General features: G+C 40.6%; 1 protein-coding gene across 3 annotated transcripts; it reads left to right on the top strand.

Moving 5' to 3' along the window:
* Positions 1–677: 677 nt before the first annotated feature.
* Positions 678–23,462, top strand: PANK3 (pantothenate kinase 3). Of its 3 annotated transcripts, none has more exons than XM_058034525.1 (7): positions 678–768; positions 9,724–10,076; positions 10,930–11,183; positions 11,291–11,467; positions 13,369–13,492; positions 15,706–15,831; positions 17,153–23,462. In XM_058034525.1, exons 1-7 carry the CDS (start codon positions 741–743, stop codon positions 17,201–17,203), a joined length of 1,113 nt encoding a protein of 370 aa, XP_057890508.1. In that variant the 5' UTR covers positions 678–740; the 3' UTR covers positions 17,204–23,462. The 3 variants fall into 3 exon arrangements, with proteins under 3 accessions (XP_057890508.1, XP_057890507.1, XP_057890506.1); XM_058034524.1 differs by lacking the exon at positions 678–768 and adding an exon at positions 794–863; XM_058034523.1 differs by lacking the exon at positions 678–768 and having other exon boundaries at positions 5,754–10,076.

The following is a 23,462-nucleotide window of genomic DNA, read 5'->3' as shown; positions in this document are numbered from 1 at the left end:
ACAACATTCGTGTGGCTCTGGCAACTCCCAGAGCGCGAACCTCGGCTGGAACTGAGGTTATCACAGGGGCGCGGGGCCTGTGCCCGCTGCCCGTGCCCTGGCAGTGCCGCTGTCAGCGCCCGTGTCCCGGTGCCCGCGGCCCAGGCACGGCCATTGGCAGCGGCCCTGCTGTGAGGGCGCGGGGCCCGCCGGGAGCTGTAGGCGCGGCCGGACTGCGGCTCCCGGCGCGCCCCGCGCCGGGCGGGGGCAGCGCTGCGGCAGCGGCGGGGCGGGCGCGGAGCCGCCCCGGCCCCTTTGTGTGCGCGGCCGCGGCTCTGGCGCCGCCGCCATCTTGTGCCGGCCGGGCCCGTGTCCGCCGGGGCTCCGCGGGGCAGCGCCGGGGCCGCGCTCCTGCAGGGAGCGGCCGAGCGGAGCCTCGCCGCGCTCCCCCGCCCGTCCCGCGGCTGCCGCTCGGCTCCCTCCGCTCGGCGCCTCGCGAGCGGAGCGCGGCCGCCCCGCCCCGTCTCCCCGCCCCAGCCCGAGCGCCGATGCCGCCGCTGGAGCGGCCCCTGCCCGGGCCGCGGGCGTAGCGGCGGGCGCGGCCAGCGCCGCTCCCCGGGAGGCGGGCGCCCGGCGGGCGAGGAGCATCAGGAGAGCGAGGCCCGGCCCCGCGGAGCCGCCGCCGCCGCTGCCCGCCCCATCAGGCGAGCGGCAGGAGACCCGCCCCGGCCGGCAGCGAGCCGGGCCGCCGCCGCAGCGCCATGAAGATCAAGGATGCCAAGAAGCCGTGTAAGGCCGGGCCGGGGGAGGGGGCGCGGGGCCGCGCGGCGGGCGGTGCCCATCCATGGAGCCGGGAGATGCCCGCAGAGACGCGAATCGCTCCTGTGCGTCCCTCTGAGCGAGGTGTCGGGGTTCAGGTGATCCTCACTGCTGGCGTCGGAAGGACTAGAATAGAAAGTGATATAATCAGTTTCTTGGGGATGGGTGCTCTTTTTGATGAACCACTTAACTGCTGTGCTGAGCATCTGCGCAGGTAGCTGCTGATGCTACAGTTTTGGTTTTTTAATCAATTTAAATTCTTTTTAGACTATTTACTAATATTTGGATATAACTGTTTTTACTAAAATTCTGGATTCTCCCCTTTAATAATCACAGCTCTAATAATATTTCTTGCTATGTGTTGTTCTGGAGTGCCATGTTTGTTTTGGAGGGTGTAAACGTGATTCAGACTCAGGTGAATATAAACAAAACGTCTTAAGATTACAGCTATTTCTTGAAAAGAGAGATTTGGGTTGAATATGTTTAATCTATATGCAGCTGATGTGCTCTCAGTGTAACAGATGCACAGCTGTGCCAGGCACCACACCTGTCAAGCTCATACAGGTGTGCCTTAGCTGAAAGGGATGCAGATTTTGCTCCCCTAAGTTTAGCATCTTTTTCTTTGCCATCATACTTAAGGACTTACTTTCAGGATGAGTTACTGTATAGAAAATGCCTAGTCCCAAATTTCTAGGCCTCGTCTGGTTCATACAGCGTGACTGGCTAATGAACAGCATACAACCAAGACAGGATATTGGAAGTTGATGTCTTAAATTTATTTTTCAAGCAGCCCAAGAAGAAGAAAATCACCAAACACGTATTTAACACAGGAAGTATTAGCATAGCTCTAGAAATAACTACAAAGGCTTTGAAAGTAGGTTGTTTCCTGTGGTCTGGTGGGGAAACCCTATATACGTACATATCTTGTAGCACACAAGTAACCATCACCTCTTGTTAGTGCCAGTCTGTGGAAATTGCTGAATTGACTGTAATGATGTTTATGAAGAGTAAAGTTCAGGCAGCATTGTTTTCCCCTGGTATACTATTAAGAAATTTCATCAAGACAGCAGTAGCTGGCTGTAAAATGTTACAGGGGTTTGAGAATTGGAATGGGGAGACTATGGCTGCTCCTGCTGTAGAAACCTGCTAATTTCAGGACTGTCTCTGCTGGACCTCAAAGCTTTTGTTTTCTGTAGTGGTGGATTTAAGCCTCGTGGTTAAATAACAGTGCAAATGTTACCAAGAAGTTTTAACTGCTCAAATATGCTGCAGTTGTAGTTGCACTCTTCCAGGTCTTGAATTTGAACTTTGATGTTGGTTTCATGATGGGAATATGGGAATTAGAAACAGTTGGAGCTGCCCAAGCAGGAGGGGCAGGATACAGTGTCAATCTACGTTGTTTATTTCTTCTTGACTCTTGAACACACTTAGGAGCTGGTGGCTTTTTAAAAGATAATAGCACAGGGTTTCTTAGGCAGTGAACTTTAGACTCAGTCTACAGATTTCTGCCCATGGTTAGTCACACTGAGAGAGCAGCTGAATGTTTGAAGAGGACCAGGTCCACAGAAGCCCTGAAGGTGGAAATTGATGTTCAGGGGTCTCTGGTGCCCAAATACTGCTGTCAGTTTGGCTTAAATTCTCACATGGACATGAAAGCTGAGTTGGGCTCACAATACCAAGTATAGACTGTTTACAAATAATTTGGCTAAGACACTTGTAGACACTTTTCAACACAATTGTTGAGTGTTCATTCCTTAGACCAAGTGAGTACCTAATCATCTGTGATGGAGCCAGATGTGGTTCTGGGGAAAAATAGATAATTGTTAACTTTAATGAAGAACCTGCAGAGTAGAATTGAGCAGATTGCTTTAATCTACCTGTGCTTTTGTCTGTGATGTTTAACATCAGGAAGGAGGGGCTGATTGCAGTGGTTGGCATGAGAGAGGTGAGGGTAAAATGGAAACATCAAACCAGTTCAGAGTTCCTGATGTGGGTACCCTGCCTGCACATGCTTGTGTGGTCCTCCCTTCCAGATCTTCACCTGACTAATGCTGTCACTAATTTGATGGAGTAAAAGCTGTGAGAAACACAGCAGAATTTATGGAACACAGCTCCTGAGATGGGCTGTCTTGAAAGAGGCTAGTAAAGGGCCATTTAAATCTCATCTGCTGATGATGAGAGGAGTCAAGCATTTTAAAGGAAGATAGGAAAAATTCAAATCCGGAAAACCTTTTACTAAAGTCAATGTAGCAGTGGGAGCTGGAGAGGTTGTGGAGTCTCCATTCTTGGAGGGTTCTTGAAAAACTTCTGAGGCCTCCCAGTGTTGACTGGACAAAGCTGTAGCTGACCTCATCTGGTTGTTGGCAGTTCTCCTGCTGGTGTAAGAGAGGTCAGAGCAGATGACCTCCAGAGGAACCTTCCAAGCAGCAATTGCGTGATAGCTCTTCTGAGGAAATGCCCATGGGGAAGAAGGGCTGGCAGTTTTCAAGGAGATTTCCAAAGGTTATTTGTGGGTTGGGATGATAAATGTGAGAGCAGCAAGTGTTGCGGAGCTGCTGCTGTGTGGGCTCTGCCCGAAGGGAAGGGAGCGGGAGCTCGTTGGGAGCTGTGCGTGTTGGCGGGGCAGGCAGAGCGCGGTGCCAGCGTGCTGTGCTCTCCAGGGCAGCTGCAGCCCTGCCTTCCCCTGGCTCCGAGTGTGACCCGGTGCTGCAGAAAGGCACAGACAGACTCCCAGTACTTGATACCCTCGGTGTGTGTTACTTTTTGTAGTCTGTTCCTTTGGATTGTTTATTGAAAAGAGTTTGGGAACAAATGCCTGTATTTCCCTTGAGGTGAATTGAGACACACTAATAGAGGAATGTACATTGCTGAGATTTGCAAAATTCTGCATCAATATAAAGGAAAGATGAAAATTTCAAGTTTGTTTTCTCCATTGTGCTTCTATGGACACACGTAATCATTGTGGACACGTGGAGGATTAGTGTAGTAAAATTGATGAAAAATCCATTTGGATTGATGGAGAATCCTGTATAAATAGAAGGATTTTTTTCCCCCCATGAAATTTACTACATAGGTTTTTGGTATCCTAGCATTTTCTTACTGGTCCTTGAAAGCTGATTATTAGCCCATAGCAGATGTTAGAGGCTCTCACTCGATTGCAGTTGAAAAATGTATTTCTAATAATGGAATAATACTGCCAGGAACAGTACATACTAAAAGTGTTATACACAGTGCATCTTTAAGTGTTAAATTATGCCTCTGCATTCTGTATCTCACCATAATAACACCTATCCCCAAAGAGATGGCTGCTGAAATGTCAACAAAATTACCAGAATGAGCAAGGAGGGAGAGGCTGAAAGCAGCGATATTTTGCCTTGTATGAAGCTTTCTGTGGTACCCACTTGTAGAAGACAGAGCCCATGAAGAGCAGTTACAGTAATTGCCCATTAGCACCTGTCCTCCCACCGCGAACGGGGCTGTTGTGCAGCGTGATCAGAGCTGCCTGAGTGGGAGTGTGCAGAGCGTGATGGAGTTTTCCCACAAGGAAAATGGGAGGATGTGCCAGGGTGTGTCAGATACATTTAATTTGCATGTTGATTCTGTCCAGCCCAAATGTATTTTGAGCTGGATTTGGGATATTTGAACCAAAAACCTGTTACACAGCTTGTTAAGGAGAGAATGAAGAATTCAAAAAAAGACTGGATGTGGCACTTGCTGCCATGATCTAGTTGAACAGTTAGAACATCGGCTGGACTAGATGATCTTATAGGTCTCTTCCAGTCTTGAAATTCTGTGATTCTGTGAAAGTCTCCAGTGTCCCAAGGACTAAGGACACTTAAGTGCAGTTTTGCTCTGTAGAGGCTCATAGGCCGTGTAGATTGGTGTTCATGGGCACAGCAAAGGCATTTTGCTGTCCAGCCCTCAGGTTAATTTAATTTAATTTAACAGTTCAGCAAGCTTTGGTGTGTTTTCTCTTAACTTGTCCCATAGCTCACATTACCTGCCTTAGCCCCCCAGCTGATTTAGCTGTTTAAATTTGCCATCAGGTTGTACTTTGCTGCATGCTGATTTAGGGAAATGCTGGAAGTATAAGAATGGATGCACATAAGAAAATGTATTTGGAGAAACTGCAAAATGCTTTAGTTAGTGTTTATAAACACTAATTGTGTAATAGTTCAGTAGAACTTTTAAATAGTTGTTTTCCTCATCAGTATTCAGATAAGAACGGGATCAAGGTTAGTTTTGGTACCAAAGGCTACGTACTAGGCTGAATTAGATAAGTTTTGAGCATCAGAACTGATGATACTGCTTAGTTGCATAAAGAACTGTTGCAGTGCTGGCAGAAGTAAGTTCAAGTTTTTGTGGATTTCATGATCATTTTCCTTTGCTGTATTTTAAGGCTGTATAACATCATGAACCTTGGCACCCTTTGGCAGCTGTTCCCCAAGCCGTGTTTGTACTTGGAGTACAACAGTCTTATTTCTTAATAATGCATAAGCTTTCTTACAGAGATGACACAAAATGTGGTAGGCTGTTCTTTGCTGTCACTGACAGCTGTGAATTTTTTTTCCCTGTGGTGCCAAGCTCCCAGCTTGAATTAGGAGTTAGCTACTCTTCTTTGAAGGTTGGTTCTTGTTAAATTTATACAGGATTGACCCAGAGTGTTACTTTATCTTACTGGGAAAATGAAATATTTCAAAGGTGTTTGTGTTTCAAATGTGTCATTACATTCATAGGAGAGAGGTTGACAGGAATCAGTTTCTCAGTTTTTAAAAGCAAAATACAACTAGAACATTAAACTGAGGAATCTTCAGCGTGACTGAATAAGGGAGGTGTAGTTAAGTCTTTGAGTGTGTACTTCCTGCAGCTTTGGATCCAGAATGGGTGTACAAATCAGAATACAAGTGTATGGCCTGGGTTGAAAGCTTCAGAAGAACCCATGGAGAAGGAAGACACTTCAGCCTTTGTGCTTGCATGGGCACAAACATGGCATGTACTGTAATTATTTCATTTGGCATATAAAGACCTTATATGATAAGATATAAGTAACCTTAAGACTGCTGCCAGTGACTGTGCACAGCACGAACTTGAGAAGTGCAGACACAAGAGAATGAGGCTTCCCTGTGCTATCTCTGAAGATGATTAAGGTTTAAATAACAAGCAGCAGCCACCCCAGCATGGGTTTTCTTACTCAGCACAACTGCTCCATCATTACATGACCACAGCACTCTTCCCTTGCGGGAAGTACTTTTCTAATTGCAGGAAGCAGCTCTAGGGAATCCTTTTAAATATCGTGGTTTTTTTTTTTAATTCTGAGCAGGTTGCCCCTCAGAGCTGTCTTCACAGCATGTACTGAGCAATCTGTTGCTTTATTGCAAGGGCTTCTGGTTGCTGTGTCTAGGTAGGGACCACAGTGGCTCCTGGCAGAGCTGGGGAGTGAAAGCAAATCTGGATTTGTAATTAAGGAGGTTGTATGTTATGGTATTCCACTTGGTGTCCTGAAGATAGTTAAGTTTGGTGTGAAGTATCACATTAAACACCATATGGGTTTTGACTTCCCAGTTAGTGTTGTGCTTCATGTATCTGTCTCTTCTTGGATAGTATAGATCTGTATTTTGTGTATTCTTAAGTGGAGCCTGGCCTGACTTCCTAAAAGCAAAATGAAATAATTTTATGTAGTTTATGCTAGGTTGTTTGGCTTGTTAAATAAAAAGCTGGATTCTTACTTTTCCTTTTTTCAAATGGTTACTGACCACTGCAGAGGAGGTGAACTTTGAAAAGTTGGGCCTTGGATTTGTTGTGTGGATAGCAGTTAAATTCTCAGCAAGGAATTTCTCTGAGCTGTGCATCACTTTTTGTGGAATATTCCTGGGAGTAACAGTCAAGAGGAAGAGCTAAAAAAATCTTTTAATGATCTAATCCTCACAGAGCTGTGGAGAAAAGTCCAGCTTTAGTGCAGGGGAATTGACTCTCCTTATGGATTGAAGCTGTGGAATGATGGTTACAGTTGTGCAGGTCTTCAGACCTGCTATCTGCAGACGTGTAAGCTTGAGTAAAAAGGTTGTGTAATTGGCATTGGCCTCATCCAGACATGCTTCTGTAACTGTGACTGCTGAAAGGATCTAGCTGATGTCTGGGAATATTTTTTTCTAAAGGTTTTGCTGCTGCCATTCTGCTCTTAAATCTTTCAGAGAAGCCAGACCCACAAATATAAGTATAAAAATACCTTTTGTAGAGTCATTTATGTTTTCCTGCATCCAGATGTGATGGATCCTGAGCCAAGATCTACCCTAAGCAAACTTGTAGCAGTAAGAGGAAGGTTCACAAGGTTTCCATGTTGTGTCCATGTACAGTTACATTCAAATTCAGTAGAATCAGTGTATTTCTATTTAAAGACAGCTCAGGCATAGATAAATCTTGTATCCTTGCAGTCCCAATTGCTTGTGCCCTTGCCATTTGTGTGTATGTAGATCCCCTTCTGTGTTTGGAAAACAAAATGGCTTTCATTCTCCTGGCTGCACCTGTAATAAAATCCATAGAAATCAATCAAGAGTGGCTTGCATGCACAGGAACCCTTGTGTAACACCTTCTTGCTGCTGTAAATACTAAGTTAACAGTACGTGGGCCCAGTTGCTTGTCAGAACTCCTCCACCTTGCAAATGAAACTTGAGCAATGTATTGCCAGCCAAATATTCACAAATTTTCAGCAGAAAAATGTAAAGCTTCCTAGGGTTTGTCACAGGTGAAAGCTGACCTATTTCTTCAGTTTCAAAGTCTGTAAATGGCTGTTAAGATCATTCAGTTAACCCAGAAAACTGATCTTATACAGCATGATCCCATTTTTCAGCATAAAATGTGTTCTCATTTAAATTATGGAATAAATGTACAGTTCAGCTGTTCTTGTTTTTACTTGGTGTACAAGATCCTTAAACCTTAAGACTTACAGAGGCGAGACTAATGCTGTATTTGCAAAAGCTTTTTGGATCATTTAACATGGGATGGAGTGGATCTTCTGACAAACAGGCATGACTTGCACCAAATCATCCTTAAACTCATCACATGAACTTCCAGCTGTTCCCCCCCTCTTTCCAGTTTTGGAGGACAAGGTCTCAGTTAGATCTTGTCTTTGTTAGGACAAGATCTCCAACCCCAGGTAGTGCTTGGGTTGAGGTGTTCTAGTTAAATTCTGCATGGCTTGGATTGACTCCTACAGGCACTTTCTGGTCTGCTGGGTGAATCCACTGCCCTTCTTCACTTTTGTTCTTGTGACACCGTTCATGGCAAGGGGGTGAAACTTGGTGAGGTCATTAATAAATCCTCAGCTAATTGTGGTCAAACAGTAAGATGTCAGCTTTTCTTATGTCCAGAGTCTCAGGCTGAAGAAGGCTGGCATGCAGTCACAAACTCAATTCATGTGTATTTCTATGCTTAGTCTTATGCTTAGCCCTCAGTTTTATGGAAAAGATACCAAATTTGTAGAACTTAATTTCCACTTCAAACTACATTTTTTTCACAGAATTTACCTTTGTATTTAAATTTAGTTTATCAAGGTAAGATAACCAACAAATTTTTTTTTCTTTCATTAATGTCTGACAATATTCTCTTGATGCCCATTTCTCAAAGTTCAGGCATCCTTGGAGTTTCTTTTCTTCTTAACTTTAGCACTCAATAAATAAACTGACACACAGCCAGCCTTGCCTAAATGCATTACAATATTTTGGTAGGTCATTCTTCTCAAGCATAGATCCCACTGGTAATGTAAATACAGTGTAATTGCATCTTGCTCATGATAAGCATATTAATATCTTTCTGGTTTTGTTCTTGGGTTTCATGCTTTTGTAAGATATAAATTGCATCTGAAGAGATAAATTGGAACTCTAAAAAAGTAAGAGGAGGCAAAACCAAGCAAGTTACTGTGCCAGTTAGGAAATAGAATATGAGCTTCCCAGCTGGATATCCAGGATCTTTTTTGAACTGTTTCTGGGAAGTGACAGTGGGAAAGCTCTCAATTGAAGATGTTGGCTTTGCTGTAGGGTTTTTAACTATCTTTTTCACTGCTCTTAGTTAGGAATATTTATTGATACATCCATGTTCAAACTTTGGTCATGCGTGTCATAGGCAAAATCCCTTTTAGGAACTGCAGTCATCTCACATAAGGGACAAAGGCAAAGCATTTGTGGTTTAGTGCTGTTAATTTGTAGTACAGAAATTCCTCCTTCCTAGCCAAGGTACCAAAATAAAAAAAGAAAAGAAACCAGAAAATGGAACCTAAATTCAGTAATATTCATTTTCTCTTTACTTGCACTTTTTAATAGGACATTTTGTCATCCCTTTGACTTCAAGAGATAGAAATTGGGTATCTTAACTGTGTCAAAGTGTGCACTTTGTCTTAAAGTGCACGCAAATAAATTTCCTCTCAACAGCCACATGATGTGAGGGACTGTTAGAGGAGGAGTACCTGGGCTGCCCCTGTTGTCAGCTGTGATGTGGAACCCGCTTTCTTCAAGTGTGCATTGCAGTCTTTGGGCTGAACTATGTCAGAGCTGTTATTTTAGAAGTGATGGTTATTTTAATATTTTGTTCTCAATAAGAAAAAGTGGTTGAATTTTGTTTATGAGTTGGTCTAAAAGATAGGGGATAGTTGGGGAGTTTTTAGTTGAGCTTCCCGAGCACCTTAGAGCATTTAAATGTGTAGAGTTGCTCGTTTTTCCATTTTTGTGTGAGGCCAGAGAGATATTTAAGGTCAGGTAATTGAAATGAGCACTAGTTCTTTTTTCCTGTGAGGAAAAAAGTTATTTTTCCTGTTCCTTTTTCCTTTGTTGTTAATGTCTGCCTTGTTGAGAAGTACAGCCGGGTTAGTGTTAAACTTCATGTGTGGCTTTTGCTCTTCCACAGACCTAATGGCTCATTCTTGTATCTTCACAGCTTTCCCATGGTTTGGCATGGACATTGGGGGAACATTGGTCAAACTGGCCTATTTTGAACCTATTGACATCACTGCAGAGGAGGAGCAGGAGGAGGTGGAAAGCCTGAAGAGCATCCGCAAGTACCTGACTTCCAATGTGGCCTACGGATCCACTGGCATTCGGGATGTCCACCTGGAGCTGAAGGACTTAACCATTTTTGCTCGAAGAGGAAACTTGCACTTTATTCGGTTCCCAACTCATGATTTGCCTACCTTCATCCAAATGGGAAGAAACAAAAACTTCTCAACACTACACACGGTGCTCTGTGCCACCGGCGGTGGCGCCTACAAGTTCGAGGAAGATTTTCGCACAGTAGGTAGCCTGCCCTGCCTCTGCCTGAAGCTGATGGGTTCAAACAACCTGTAGTTTGAAAATAACCTGTTAAAACAACCTGTAGTTTGAAAATAACCTGTTAAAACAACCTGTAGTTTGAAAAACTGGAGAACTCTAATATATTTTAGTACTAATTTTAGTGTGGTAAGGAGTTACAGCCTTCCTGGAATCCACAGCACCAGTTAGTTGTCTTTGTGCTTTATGAGAGAATGGCAGCTTAAATATCACATGCTGAACTGGAGAGAGCCTTAAGCCCTGCAGAATTTCTGACCTGTGGTTTTCCTGGGGTCCTTGGAGTGTTTATGAAATTGCAAGGATAGTTAGTACAATGTCATTGAGCTTTTTATATGCTGATAGCTTAGAAATTACTGTTTTGACTTTTAAGATGGAGGAGGAGCCCAACAAACCTTGAACAGATTTTCAGATATGAGTTCCACCAAGATGACACTTAGTGGGGCCTTTAGGGTATTTGATGACCTTTGTATTGATTTAAATTGATGAGAAATGTTGTTAATTTTTCAATGGAGTCATGTCTTAGTATTCAAAAGTGTTCTTTGAGCTTACTGAAGCAAATACTTATATACTGCATCTCTCTTCTTGAATTAGGTCTGAGATCTGGATTTACACTCAGATTAACTTGCTAGTTTAAGTTTTTGTATTCAGAATTTAGGTCTGAATTCTTTGTTGGCTTTATAGTGGCATTGGAATTCCTGAATTAGTCACATGAGATAGCTTCTTAAAGTTGGGCAGTACAAATATTGTCATAAATTTGTAGCTCATTTGTGCAATGTTAGAACATGTTGCCACAGTCTTTTTTTCTTTCTTAACACAGATTGGAAACCTCCAGCTGCACAAACTGGATGAGCTTGACTGCCTTGTCAAAGGCTTATTGTACATAGACTCTGTCAGCTTCAATGGCCAGGCAGAGTGCTATTATTTTGAAAATGCCTCAGATCCCGAGAGATGCCAAAAGATGCCTTTTAACCTGGATGATCCATACCCATTGCTGGTTGTTAACATTGGTTCAGGAGTCAGTATTTTATCAGTCCATTCCAAAGACAACTATAAAAGAGTAACTGGAACAAGGTAATTTTAAAAATCTACAGTGGGGTTCTTACTCTCTGGGGCAATGAAACAAGGATATTTCTTGTCAGGAAATGCTGTTTGAAAGCAATGGTTTTCTCTGTCCTTAGTCTAGGTGGAGGGACCTTCCTTGGGTTATGCAGTTTGCTGACAGGCTGTGAAAGTTTTGAGGAAGCTCTGGAAATGGCATCCAAAGGAGACAGCACACATGCTGACAAGTTGGTTCGGGATATTTATGGAGGAGACTATGAAAGATTTGGTTTACCAGGATGGGCTGTAGCATCCAGGTAAGCAGGAGTCTCTTTGTGGATTCTTCTATTGGTTTATGGAGCTTCAAAAACAAGGCTTCAACTATTCATGCAGAAAGAACTGCTTTTCTGCATGGTTTTATTGTAGTCCAGTTACATTTTTATCCTAAAAGTGGGTATCCTCAGCTTTCCTGCTGGTTTAAAGCCATGTGCAAGTGCAGTTGCCTGCTAGGTCAATATTGAAGAAACCTCCTGAGGTATTTCATGCACAGCTTTGTGTGAGTCAGAGGGAACACGAGGTGATAGCAGGAACAGAGTGCAGAGGTGGTGTGCTGTAACCCAGCAGGCATTTAAACACCTCACAGCCACTCAGGCACTCCCAGTGAGATGGGGGAGAGAACTGGGAGGAAAAAAAAAAAAAAAACTGGTGTGTTAGATAAAGAGTGTTGAACAGGACAGAAATGGAACAGAACAGAATGGTCTCCTCCCCACTCTGTGCACCCCCATTGTGCTCACTGGTGGGGTGCAGTGAGGAGCAGAAAAGGCCTTGACTGCTCAGCAATAACAAAAACATCCCTCTGTTATCAACAGTTTCCAGCACAAATCCAAAACACAGCTCCATGGTAGCTACAATGAGAGAATTAACTATCCCAGCTAAAACCAGCACACAGCTACTAGGAAGAAAATTAATTTTGTCCCAGTCAAAATCAGTACAAGAGAGGGGGGAAAAAAGTGCCAATTTCTTTTTATATTACCAGGAGTCTTTTAGTAGAGCCATTGTCTAGAGGGAAGGTGAGTGGGAGATGGCTTTTATGTTGCTCTTACAGTGGAGCAATTCCTAATTTTTTTTTGGGAAATGTGGTTGTCACTACAGACACCTGATGTAATGTTTTAAGTACTTTTCTCACTGAAGAGGGCTGTTGAACACAAACAGTTTGCACCATGAGAATGTCATTGTCATCAACAGAGGACTTCTGTCACAGCTGCACACATTATTTCCATTGGGGAATATCATCAATGATATTACAGCTTACAAAAGATAAGAAAAATAAACTCTGCAAGTGAAAGCAATATGTACATAAGAGTGTTCATTAAATCTTAGCTGTTACTCCATAGGGAATCATAATTCATGGCAACTTAATTGTTCTCCCTCTCCAGCCACCTGAGTCCAAGCCTCTTGAGAGCCCATGTGCTGAGAGGTTTTAATATGTGTGAACTTTACACTTCAGTCAATAATGTTTTACCTTGCTTTATGTTGGTACTTTCTGTTCTCATTTGCTTTTTAAGATCCTTAAGAGCTTTAATGGCTTTTTGAGCTCTACAATAATCAGGATTCTTGCTCTCCAAACTGGCTCAGAGTCCTTGGTGGTTAAATATCACACGTAGCTATGGATTCTTGTCTTTTGTGCTGTGCGTGGCAAGGGAAGTGGCCTGATCCAGAACTCTTCGTTTCTGCAACCTAAATTGCATTCAGTAACTGTTCATTTTGTTTCAGAGGGTTGTGTTCCATCATAAAATGGTTTAATTATTGGTAGAAGACCTCTGAAATAAAATTAACAGTGACAATAGATAGGTGTTTGTGAGGAAGCAAGCATGAGAAGTGGAAGATTTGCCAATCAAGCAGTGACTTAATTTACAGTGACTAAATTTGCAGAGTAGTCTTCTGTGAAGAATAAAATTGTTTTACTGTAGGTGGTTCTTCATGGAAGTCAACAATCTGAACAAAAATTATTTGCTGTAACACAATTGACTGATTCCTGTGAAGGAATAAATAGAGGTGTAGTGTCAAATTGCTGTATTTAATACAGACACTAAAAGCAAGTTCCTCAAAGTGGAAACATGAGACATAGGTTTTGTTACAGCATAAAAGAATCCATTTTGAAATTATTTCAAATGCACATGAATCACTTTGTAACTCATGGCCATTTCTCCTATTCTAGTTTTGGGAATATGATCTACAAAGAGAAGAGGGAGTCTGTCAGTAAAGAAGATCTTGCCAGAGCCATACTGGTCACCATCACCAATAACATTGGCTCTATTGCCCGGATGTGTGCAGTGAATGAGGTAAAACCTGACCAGGAAATGATCTGTCTACAGCTCTGTTACATGTCTTCACATGAAATGACTGCTAAAATGGTGTATCATTTTAAACCTTTTAATACATTCTCAAATGAAATGAGAAATGCATGTGGTAGCTTTGAGCTGGGCCTACAAGCTCACCTTTGAGCAAGGGGACTTCAAGTCCTTTATCAGAACATCCTGTGCTTACCTGCAGGCTTTGGGCTTCATTCTTTACCAAAGCTCCTCATCAGGTTCCCTCCCCTTTGGCAAAGATATCCTTGTCCCACTTCTCCAGAGACAGTCAAAATATTCTGAAGCAATCCTAATGCTTTAACCACAGAACAGCTAGGGGTGCAAAATACTCCTGCAGATGATGTAGTCCAGCTCCTTGCCAAGGCAGGGTCACCTAGAGAATGCATCCAGCCCTGAGACATGGACTGAGACACACTCTGTGCTTGGAGGTTTCAAAATACATGACTTGAGCAACTGCAGCATTTAAGCTGCTGAAAGTCCTGCTTTAAGCAGTGCATAATGATGGCCTCCAGCAGTTTCTCCAAGCTGAAATTATCCTCTGATCAAAGCCTTGTTTCTAGATAAACATTATTTTTAATTTTTTCTAGCTCTTGAGACTTTAAAATTGCTTTGACACCTCTCATCTTGCTGGTTGATACAGAGAAGGTTTCCTGCCATCTTCTGTTTCTCAAAGTTCAAAAAAGAACCAGTATGTGTTCAGTATTAGTGTGGACAGCCAGGAAGCTGTGAAAGAATACTGAATTTAAGCATAGAAGACATGAGAGTCTGAGCAGCAGGGATTTCTTCCTTCATTATCAACAAATTTGGGATAAAATGAGGTTTAGCAATAGCATTCTTGGAGAAGACTGTGGGTAACTGAATTTTGAGTTCTACTTCAAATCTTTGCATGTGATTGTCTCAGCAGTACCAACAGCCCTGTTAGCTGCAGTAATCCTCCTTTTGTTTAGGAGCCAGATTAATTATATTTTCTGGTTTTAATATTGTAACTTCTCCCTCAGTTTCATTATCTTTCTCATGTCTGTCTTGGAAAAGGAAGGTAATTTTGTGAGTGTTAATTTTGGCTTTTTGCTTTATGGCAAAGCTTAATAACAAAAGAGTTAAAATGAAGATGAAATTGAATGTACATTCTACATGTCTTAGGCAAATTATGCAATTTATATTTAAGGGTGGGAGTAAATGAGGACAAATCAGAACTTGTAAACTGCACAAACTACCTTTATTCCGAGTGGGTTTTGGTTTAATTCTAGCTATGTCACAGAACTACAAACCAAAAGAAATAGCTAATGGGGATACACAAAGTAGTATCTTGAACTGATGCCTAAAGATGAAATAAATGTAATTATTTTGATTTCTTGCAGTAGAGCAGAATTACATTTTTGTGTCTTAACTATGTGTCTACTTTTCTTCACTGGGAGCTAATCAGGATGGTTAAAAAGCAGTTGCACATGAGACATTTGACTGCAGGTTGAATTGTCATATTAGTTATTGTAATAACTTGGAAACGACCATTTATTTAATGCAATTAAGTGCTTTTTAAAGCACTGTGCTAAGGACTAACACAATTACATTTTCTTTGGCTCTTCCTCTTGGGTCATTAAACCAGTGTTTAATATTTTCACTTAGTGCTGGATTTACTTCAGTTAATGGGGAATATTAAGTGATTTTCACTTTTTTACATTTGACTGGATTAAATTCACAGCTCACTGGTAGTATTCAAGTGCTCTTAGTGTGCTGCCAGGCTGAGGTACAGTGAGGGCTGGAGATAAAGGAGCATCTGTCATGTCTTACTGCCTTCGGCTTCTTTACAGTGCTGCCTTGTTGCATATGGATCAAGCAGCATTGTACAGGGCTATGAAGGCATTGAGTCTTCTCCACCAAACACAAGTATCTTTCATTTCATTTCTTTCTTAGCTGGCTTCTTTCTTTGGTGTAATTGCTGAAAATGCTCACTTAATTTGAAACACAAATGCTACTTGTCTGTAAATTAAGTCCTTTAATTCTTGAGGGTTGCACCATTTTTCTTTCTCCCCAAGCGTGCCATGTTTTAAATTTTGGAACCATGTTTTAATTGTGGGTTGTTTGGTTTTTCTGTGGTTTTTTCCTTGCTTGAGACAGTCTTCTCTTTCAAAGCTGTGTTAAACAGTGAAAAGACTTAATCCTTTGCTGTTTTTCTTTTTTTTTAGAAAATAAACAGAGTTGTTTTTGTTGGCAACTTTTTGCGTGTGAATACTTTGTCAATGAAGCTTCTTGCATATGCACTGGATTACTGGTCAAAAGGTCAGCTGAAGGCCTTGTTCCTAGAACATGAGGTATGCTGTGGCTCATTTATCTGTGTGTACTGTTTCACCATAAATCAGACATGCCTCTATTGAGTAGCTCTCATGTGTGATATCCTGAGGCACCAAATGCTCAGTAAATATTAGAAATAACAGGAGGTTTGTCTTGCTGAATTGGTTCTCTGGAAACAGATTTCTGCCAGGGAAGTACTTCAGTCACTTTGGGGTTTCTCAGTTCATGCTGTGGATTTCTGGAGAGGGACAGCAAAATGTTAAACTCTGTGCTAAGGGTCAGCAGTCTTCCTTGGGTTTGGGTGGAAACAACAGTAAGCATTGTGTTTCAAAGAGTGCAGAAATGTAAAGCTTGGCCCTCTGAAACACTTGCATTGTTCTCAGCTGAGCTTGAGCAATGTCTTGAAAGTCAAGACTGCTTTGACAAGGCCTGTTTTCATTCCACAACAGACCCCTCAGAGCTGTTGTAGTGATTTTATGCTTTGAAAATAACCTGCTTTTGGGCAGCTTCTGCTGTCTCAGTATGCAGTACTGAGAGCTTTGACCTGGTTTGGTTAAAATATGAGCAATCAGTATTAATTACAGGTGCAACAGTTGCTGACTTACAGCTCCTGGGCAGTGGGTTGTGAATTTTGTCCTCAGTTTCTTGGTCTGAAAATATTACAGCATTCATCTATTCCCTTCAGTTGATTTTCACAACTCTTTTCCTTTATTGCTTATCCCAAGACTGACAGTCTGTTCTGATGGCCACAGTAATGGTTCCTTGGAATGGTTCCTTGTTAGCTCTGCCCTCTTCAGATTTTTCTTGGGTAAATTTTAAACTCACATTTGGTCAAGTGTATATTCTAAACACTTGAATACTTCTTAGTTATAGGGAGGGGGAAGATTTCAGTCCACAGTGGAAAAATAATTCCACATGAGAATGTGGTTCTTTGCATGCAGGTAGATAGACAGTCCAAAAGTGTGATGTATGGATATAATTTGAGGAATTTTTCACTTTTACTTTAGAAATAATGTTGCTATGGGTATTGAAGATGTTTTAGCAAGCAAAAGATGCAGCTTCTCTAGGAAGAAAAAACCAAACCTGCTTTCCATGCTTTAGGAGTCACTGATACCTGTCCTAGTGATCCTGCAGTGTATAGTGAGGCAGGAAACCTCCTAAAGTCAAGCTAGATAAGAAGGATAAAATGTTTGTTTCACAAAGCCTTGAATAATTACTGTGAAACATTATACATTAAAAGTGTATCGTGTTCTTTCTGTAGCCGATGATTGTTGTCAGTAAAATGTGATTACTGCAGAATTTATTACCCTGCTTAAAGTTGGTTTTTTTTTTTTTTTACAGGGATACTTTGGAGCTGTTGGTGCTCTGCTTGGGCTGCCAAATTTCAGTTGAGATCCCAGATGTCACTACACTGAACTCTTTTCCACCTGAATGACACTTGTTTATGTCGATGGGAATCAAATCTGGGGAGGGGAGGAGAAAAAAGCTGATTTTCTGTAACTCTTTTTAAGAAGTGATGAAGCTACTGAGTATTGCTGTTGTAAGGAACGGGGTTTCACTCTGCTGGGCATTGGCAAGTGAACTGTTTGTGGCTGTAATTTATGTTCTTTGGTACGTGTAGCCAGTAGTGAACTTCTAATATGCAATACATCCTCTGAAAACAACTTTCCAGAAATTTCAGAAGAAGGAATGCCAAACCCTTAAGTGCTCAGGATGCAAATATTGCAGGTTTAGCCCCAAGGCTTTAGGCCCATAAGGTTATATATAGAATTGATGACTAAAAAATTATTTTCATTAGTTATACTGTTATTGTGAGCACAAGATTTATGTGTTCTTACAGAAAACAAAAGACAGCCAGGTACTATTTACAAGATGAGGAAACTGTAGACAATTGCTTCCCACAGTAAACATAGTAATTATTTTATTTTTATGTGTAATATTAATGCTTTAATTTCCAGTGGGAAGAATAGAAACACAGAGAGTCAGCCAAAGCAGCAGATTAAGCAATTGATATTTTGAAGGTTTTCTGAAGACACGTTAATTTATTGGAAGATTCAGCTGGTATTTTGGGAAGATTCCTCTCTCTTTGTTTGGATTTGGAAATGAGTTCAGTGATTAATGAAGTCAGGTTTTAGGGGAAGATTTTTTAAATTTTTTTTTTGAGGACATGAATTCCAAAATGCCTTCTGGATTGGTTTTTTTTTTTTTTTTTTTGGTCTCATAAGTTCTTCCATCATGAATCATCATTTGTAAAGGTACCCTAAAGCCTGGGAGAATTGAGGAAATCCTTATAAAATAGACTAATTATGGGATCTCATAACTCTGATGCTTTGGCTTATTTCTGTAGAGGTTTGGGAAAATTTTTGCCCCATCCTACTGATTTGAAGTTGTGATTTCCCTGTAATTTTGTAAGAGTTGATCAGAATTCAAGCAGATGTTGAAGTTGAAAGGTTACTTTTGGATTTGGAAGTTTGTTTTTGGAAGTTGAGGACAACATCAGAGTTTGTATTGCAGCAGCAAATGGACCAATATTTAATGCACTTGCAATATGGAACCATTCATCAAATTGTGGCCTTGGGATAAAATCCATGCTCTGGAACTGATTTTTGGGGTTTTCTGTAGACTTTTAAAATTTACAGTTATGATTATTACAATAACTTCAGTCCTGAAGCCAGGGCATGAGATCTTGAACTTACAGGACTATCATACAGTCAGTAGCTGTATGACTTTTTGTGGACTAAAGCTACCCAATTTTGTGATATTTTCCTGTTAAATTTATTTCCTGTAAGTGCATGAGGAGCAACCAGACCCAGACATGTTCATATCTTGGGGTTTAAGGTTTTTAAAACTGATTGCTCGAGTATTCCACAGCATGGCTGTGTTGTATTTACAGATACATCCCCCTTGTGTTAGAAACCCCTGTGCTATTTTCACTCTTTCTCAAAATTCAAAGCCCCAAACTAACATCATAGGGTTTTGCTTTTAAAATTTTCTGTGGTCCTTTCAGAGTACAGTACCTTAGAGTAGGCAACTCATTAAGTGCAATGCTAATCACAAATGCAGTTCCATTTATTGTTGCTTTTCCTGGTACCTGTACTCCATTTGCATTGTGCTTGCTTTGATGTTCCACTATAGACATAAACAACTAAAAATTACACTCACAGTTCAGCTGATCTAATGCTAAATCAGAGCACTTCAGAAAATAAGTGAATACAGGTTTTCTAGAATGTCTTTATAAATGCTGTAAGCTGTTCCTTTTGAGTTAGGATTGACTATCAAAAGTAACCTTTCTTTGGTTATAAAACTGTGTATGAACTTAATTTTCTGAATGTTCTGGCAGCCTGCTGAAAATTTTGCAAACTAATAGCATATTTTACTCACAAAGGGTGCTTTAGGAGACATACTACACTCCATTAGAAACAGTTCCTTTAGCCCATGTTTATTGCTACTTCAGTTGTGATACTCAGTCCTCTTGAAGCAGTAGTTAGAAGCTACTTGTATATTTAACCAAAAGCACATATAGAAGATGATTACCTAATACCCATAGTTCATTAAACCAATTGAAGTTCATGTGACCTAACATACATTTTTTTTTAAGTAAACTGTACAGAGTTACAAATAAAATAAGCAAATGGAGTAATTCTTGAATAGCTGTACTGTATAGAAACTACTGTGAGAATCAAAAAGTATGCCCTACCTCTGTTTTATTTCCCTTGAGCTTCTAAAAAAAATTGGCTTTCTGTTGCTAATTTTATCAGCACAATTGTTACTTCATTACAAGAGCAACCACAGCAGTTGTCAAGCCCTACTGTAAAGCCCAGGGCTCCTGTGTTTAAGCCACATCTTTGGGTTTCATCTCATTTTCTGTCAGCTCAGAACTTGTTACTAGAGTCTCCAAAGATTGACTCTACCACCAGGAGAAATGATAGGCATCACAAATAATTGCAAGATAAGCCTTAATGTCTTTTCTTCTAAATTCTCTTGTAAACAGGTTGAAAATGCTTGTTTCTTTTCTATGAGTCACTGAAGTAAGTTGCTTTTTCCTGCTAGTCTGTTTTTACTTGCACCCTTGCCATTTCTTTTCCTCAGAGCTAATTGGCTGAAGCAGCTTTAGGGTGAATTGTTTCAGTGTGATGTATTACAGTAGAGAAAATTTGGGGTTTTCTCAGGACCACTGTGGTCTTCTCAAGTGGAAACACTTTCTAGAGGAAAGTTCTGTGATAGTTCTTGGAAGTAAAAGTAAAATCCATTTTGAATGTGTAATCATCTGCAGCTCAGTCAGCCATGTGAGTGCCTTTTGAGTTTTTCATATAATGCCAATTTTATGGTACTGGGACTTTATCCATGAGGCTTCCTAACCCATACTACTTAACAGAGAAATGGAAGGTAATTTTATTGACTGTGGAAATGATCCCTTTAATCCAGTGTAGCAAGAGATACCAGGAAAAAAATCATCAGGTTTCTGGCTTCCTATCCCTGTAGCCCTTAGTCTTGGGGTAAGGATTTTGCATTTCTTGGTCTTATCCCTCCAGCTTGGTCCTTTCAAGTATTATGCACAGTTTTATTGTATCATTATCTCCCTAAAAATCATGCAAGTTTATAATGAGATAAGTACTGTTGATTTCTGGGTAGAGAAGTTCAACCTTAGGTGAAGTTATTCCAAGCTATTACACATAACCACTTTGACCTTTCTAAGTCTACTTGGGTAATTGCAGTTTGAATGAAAGAGGAACTCTGACAATACATCTTGAATATTTAACAGGCTGGAATTAAAACATCCTCAGTGTTCTTTATTGAACTGAGCAGAGGTTTAAATACAAACAGTTTTTCATTTTTTTTAGTAAAGTCTTGATACATTTAGGAGTTAAGAGAGAAGCTGCAGTGATGCACCCTGTGTCTTAGTTTGCTCAAGAGTTCCAAAGTGTGTTCAGGTGTCTGCCCTGCCTTTTGAAGATGTTTAACTCCCTCGAGCACTTTGTGATTCTGCCAGCAGGTGCTCATAATTGAGAGTTCCAGGGTGGAAAGAAGAGAAACCACCCACAGTGTCCCACTTGGCCTCAGCTGTATTTGCAAAAGCTCTGCCTTCTCCTGATGGATCATCTGCTCCTTCAGTGCTACTGTGACATTCCTGCTTGCACTTGGGTTAGTATAGATGCAAGGTGCCTGTAAGGGCTGGAATACTCTTTGTCTCTACCCAATACAGGTTTTCAGGAAACACCTGCTTCCAGATCCATTGAAATAACTTCTCATTTCTAAGTATTTCAAAATAGCAATGGGGTTTTAATGTTTGGAACTAATTAAAGGGTCTTTTATCTAGAATAGATCTCTGCTAGATAAAGATTAGATGGTGTCTTTCACATCAAGTCAATAATTTTCATTAATTAATAAATTTGCAGTCAACCTGTTTTTAAATATCACTTTCATTGTGGGCATTCTGGATACCACTGCAATCCTGAGGAAGTGACTTCAGATCAGAGGTGAAGGTCAGTGTGGTTCTGTTGAGCTACTTCTGGTCAGTTCTGGTTAGAACAAGACTAATTCTTTCCCTTGTCTCTTATCTACATCTCTTTATGTAGGCTTAAAAACCATACAATATGTGACAGAGCTTTGCTGAGGTTAAAAAGTTACCAAACATCTGTGGGTCAGGTTGGAAGTGTTTGAGCAAGGCCTGTGGGTCCCAGTGCAGAGCTGGGGACACACAGTTTCTGTTTGGGTGTGGTAATTCTTTCACTTCCCATTAATGCACAGTCACAGCTGGTGGGTTTCACAATCACTGTGAATAAAATGGGAGAATTTAGTGCTCAGATATGACCATGGGAGATAAAAAAAATACAGTGTAGAAGAATAATTCCTGCTCAAAGTTCTTTTAAGTTTTACCAATGTATCCCAAAATACATCACCAGTATTTTGTCAACTGTGGTAAAATCAGTAAATCTCTTAAGTTAACAAAAGTCTGCAAAGAAGACTGTTTTATTAGTTTCATTTGCATCACACATGGAAAGCATATTAGGTATTCTTAAAAACACACTTTTGAAAACATCTCAGATGATGCTGTAATATGTCTGTAATTATTAATGTGCTAATGGAATATGTTTGAGCAATCTCAGTTTGCATAACTGAGTGTCAAATCCTGCTCACTCTGTAGTTACTTCAGTAAATCATTCTTTTAAACTAATGAGCAAGATTTGGCCTCAAGGTCTTCTGCCTGGGGAACACAGTAATGCTACTTCGCATATTCCTGCTGGTGCTAAATCATTTGTTGAAAATAAAGATTCTAAATAGAAATTGTAAATAAAATATTTATGGCCTGGTCCTTTTGACAGACTTAAATTTTATCATTTGCCAATACTTTTTGGCCTTATTTTGAGTTTCCCTTTTGGGTTTGGTTTTTTTGACTGTGTGTGTTAATGTGGCAAGTCATTGGCAGGTGTGGCTTCCTGTGCTGCTTTATGTGAGGCCCGTGGCACATCAGGAGACAGATGGGTTTTCATAGCTGCATTTCCATGTCCATCTTCATCTTGTTTTGTTACTGTAGCTTTTTGCACAAATTTGTGTCAAGTAGAACACAATCGGCATTTGTTCTCTGCTAAAACTTCCAAGAATGTCAGCCACTACTGAAAGTGTTTAGGAAAGCTGTTGAAAAGTCAGAAATACACATTTAAAGTATTTTTAAATGTGTATGTGCTAATTAGTGTCACCTATAAAATGAACTGGAATATTGAGTGCTGGTTGCTAATCTCTGCTGTAAATTGCTGACATTTCACAATTCATATTTCTGGCATCAGTTTAAGAAACTGTAAATACAAGCTTTGGGAGGAGGTGTATTAGTTTCAGATTGTGCATTATGAAAGACTAGTGAATTAGTATTTTGAGACATGAAATTACAACAGCTAGAATATGAAAATTAATGTGTTTGTGTTAGGGTATGGAGGGCTTTAGATAACCTGCACTTTTACATTCTTGAGTTTTGGCATTTTACCAAACAAACATTTAATTTTTCATTTACTGTCTCATCATATGCAGGCCTTGTAATCACCAGATGCTGTCTTCAAATATTTGTTTTAGTTAGCAAAGCAGAGAGGCAAATGTGTAACTTGTAAGCCCTGGTAGGATGGAAGTTCTCTGAAGAGCCATTTGGTTAAGTTGCCTTATTCTATTACATTGCACTCATGGTTTGTCTCTGCTTTCCTGTTTACTGTTCAGACACTGAAGATGTGATGTAAAAATATGTGCTACAAATTTTTCATCATAAATTACTCATGAATACCTTTGTGTCACCTGTTAAACAGCTCTTGTAAATGATGCCTTTATGCCATCTGTAATACAGCTCTTGTAAATTGTTTAAATTATTTTTCTTTTTATAGATTCTCATTATTGAATGTACAGATTAGATCCCTTTAATATGTCACTGAGTAATTTGATTTGGGCCCAAATATGTACAATGCTGTAATTCATCCCATCAAAACTGTAAATAATTCTTTAGTGCTTGTTTGCATGAGTGAAGTTTGGATTTCATTTGCTTTGTCATAAACCAACTCCTCTGTCATGGGCCTACTTTTTACAGTTTATTTTCCTGGTTTTATTGCCATTTGTTCTGTACGAATGTTGAAACAGTACTTTGTCTTTTCCTAATAAATAATTTGAGATTGTT

The sequence above is a fragment of the Melospiza georgiana genome, chromosome 15 (assembly GCF_028018845.1).
Source record: "Melospiza georgiana isolate bMelGeo1 chromosome 15, bMelGeo1.pri, whole genome shotgun sequence".
Classification (NCBI taxonomy): Eukaryota; Metazoa; Chordata; class Aves; order Passeriformes; family Passerellidae; genus Melospiza; species Melospiza georgiana.
The sequence above is the reverse complement of the archived record's forward strand: the minus strand, read 5'-3'. Positions and strand labels throughout refer to the sequence as shown.

Bases quoted from the DNA above. Each gene is read 5' to 3' on its own strand.
- PANK3 (XM_058034523.1), top strand. From the start codon at position 9,624: ATGTCTGCCTTGTTGAGAAGTACAGCCGGGTTAGTGTTAAACTTCATG. The intron at 11,184-11,290 runs GTAATTTTAAAA...CTCTGTCCTTAG, and splicing joins AAAAGAGTAACTGGAACAAG to TCTAGGTGGAGGGACCTTCC. The intron at 15,832-17,152 runs GTATGCTGTGGC...TTTTTTTTACAG, and splicing joins CCTTGTTCCTAGAACATGAG to GGATACTTTGGAGCTGTTGG.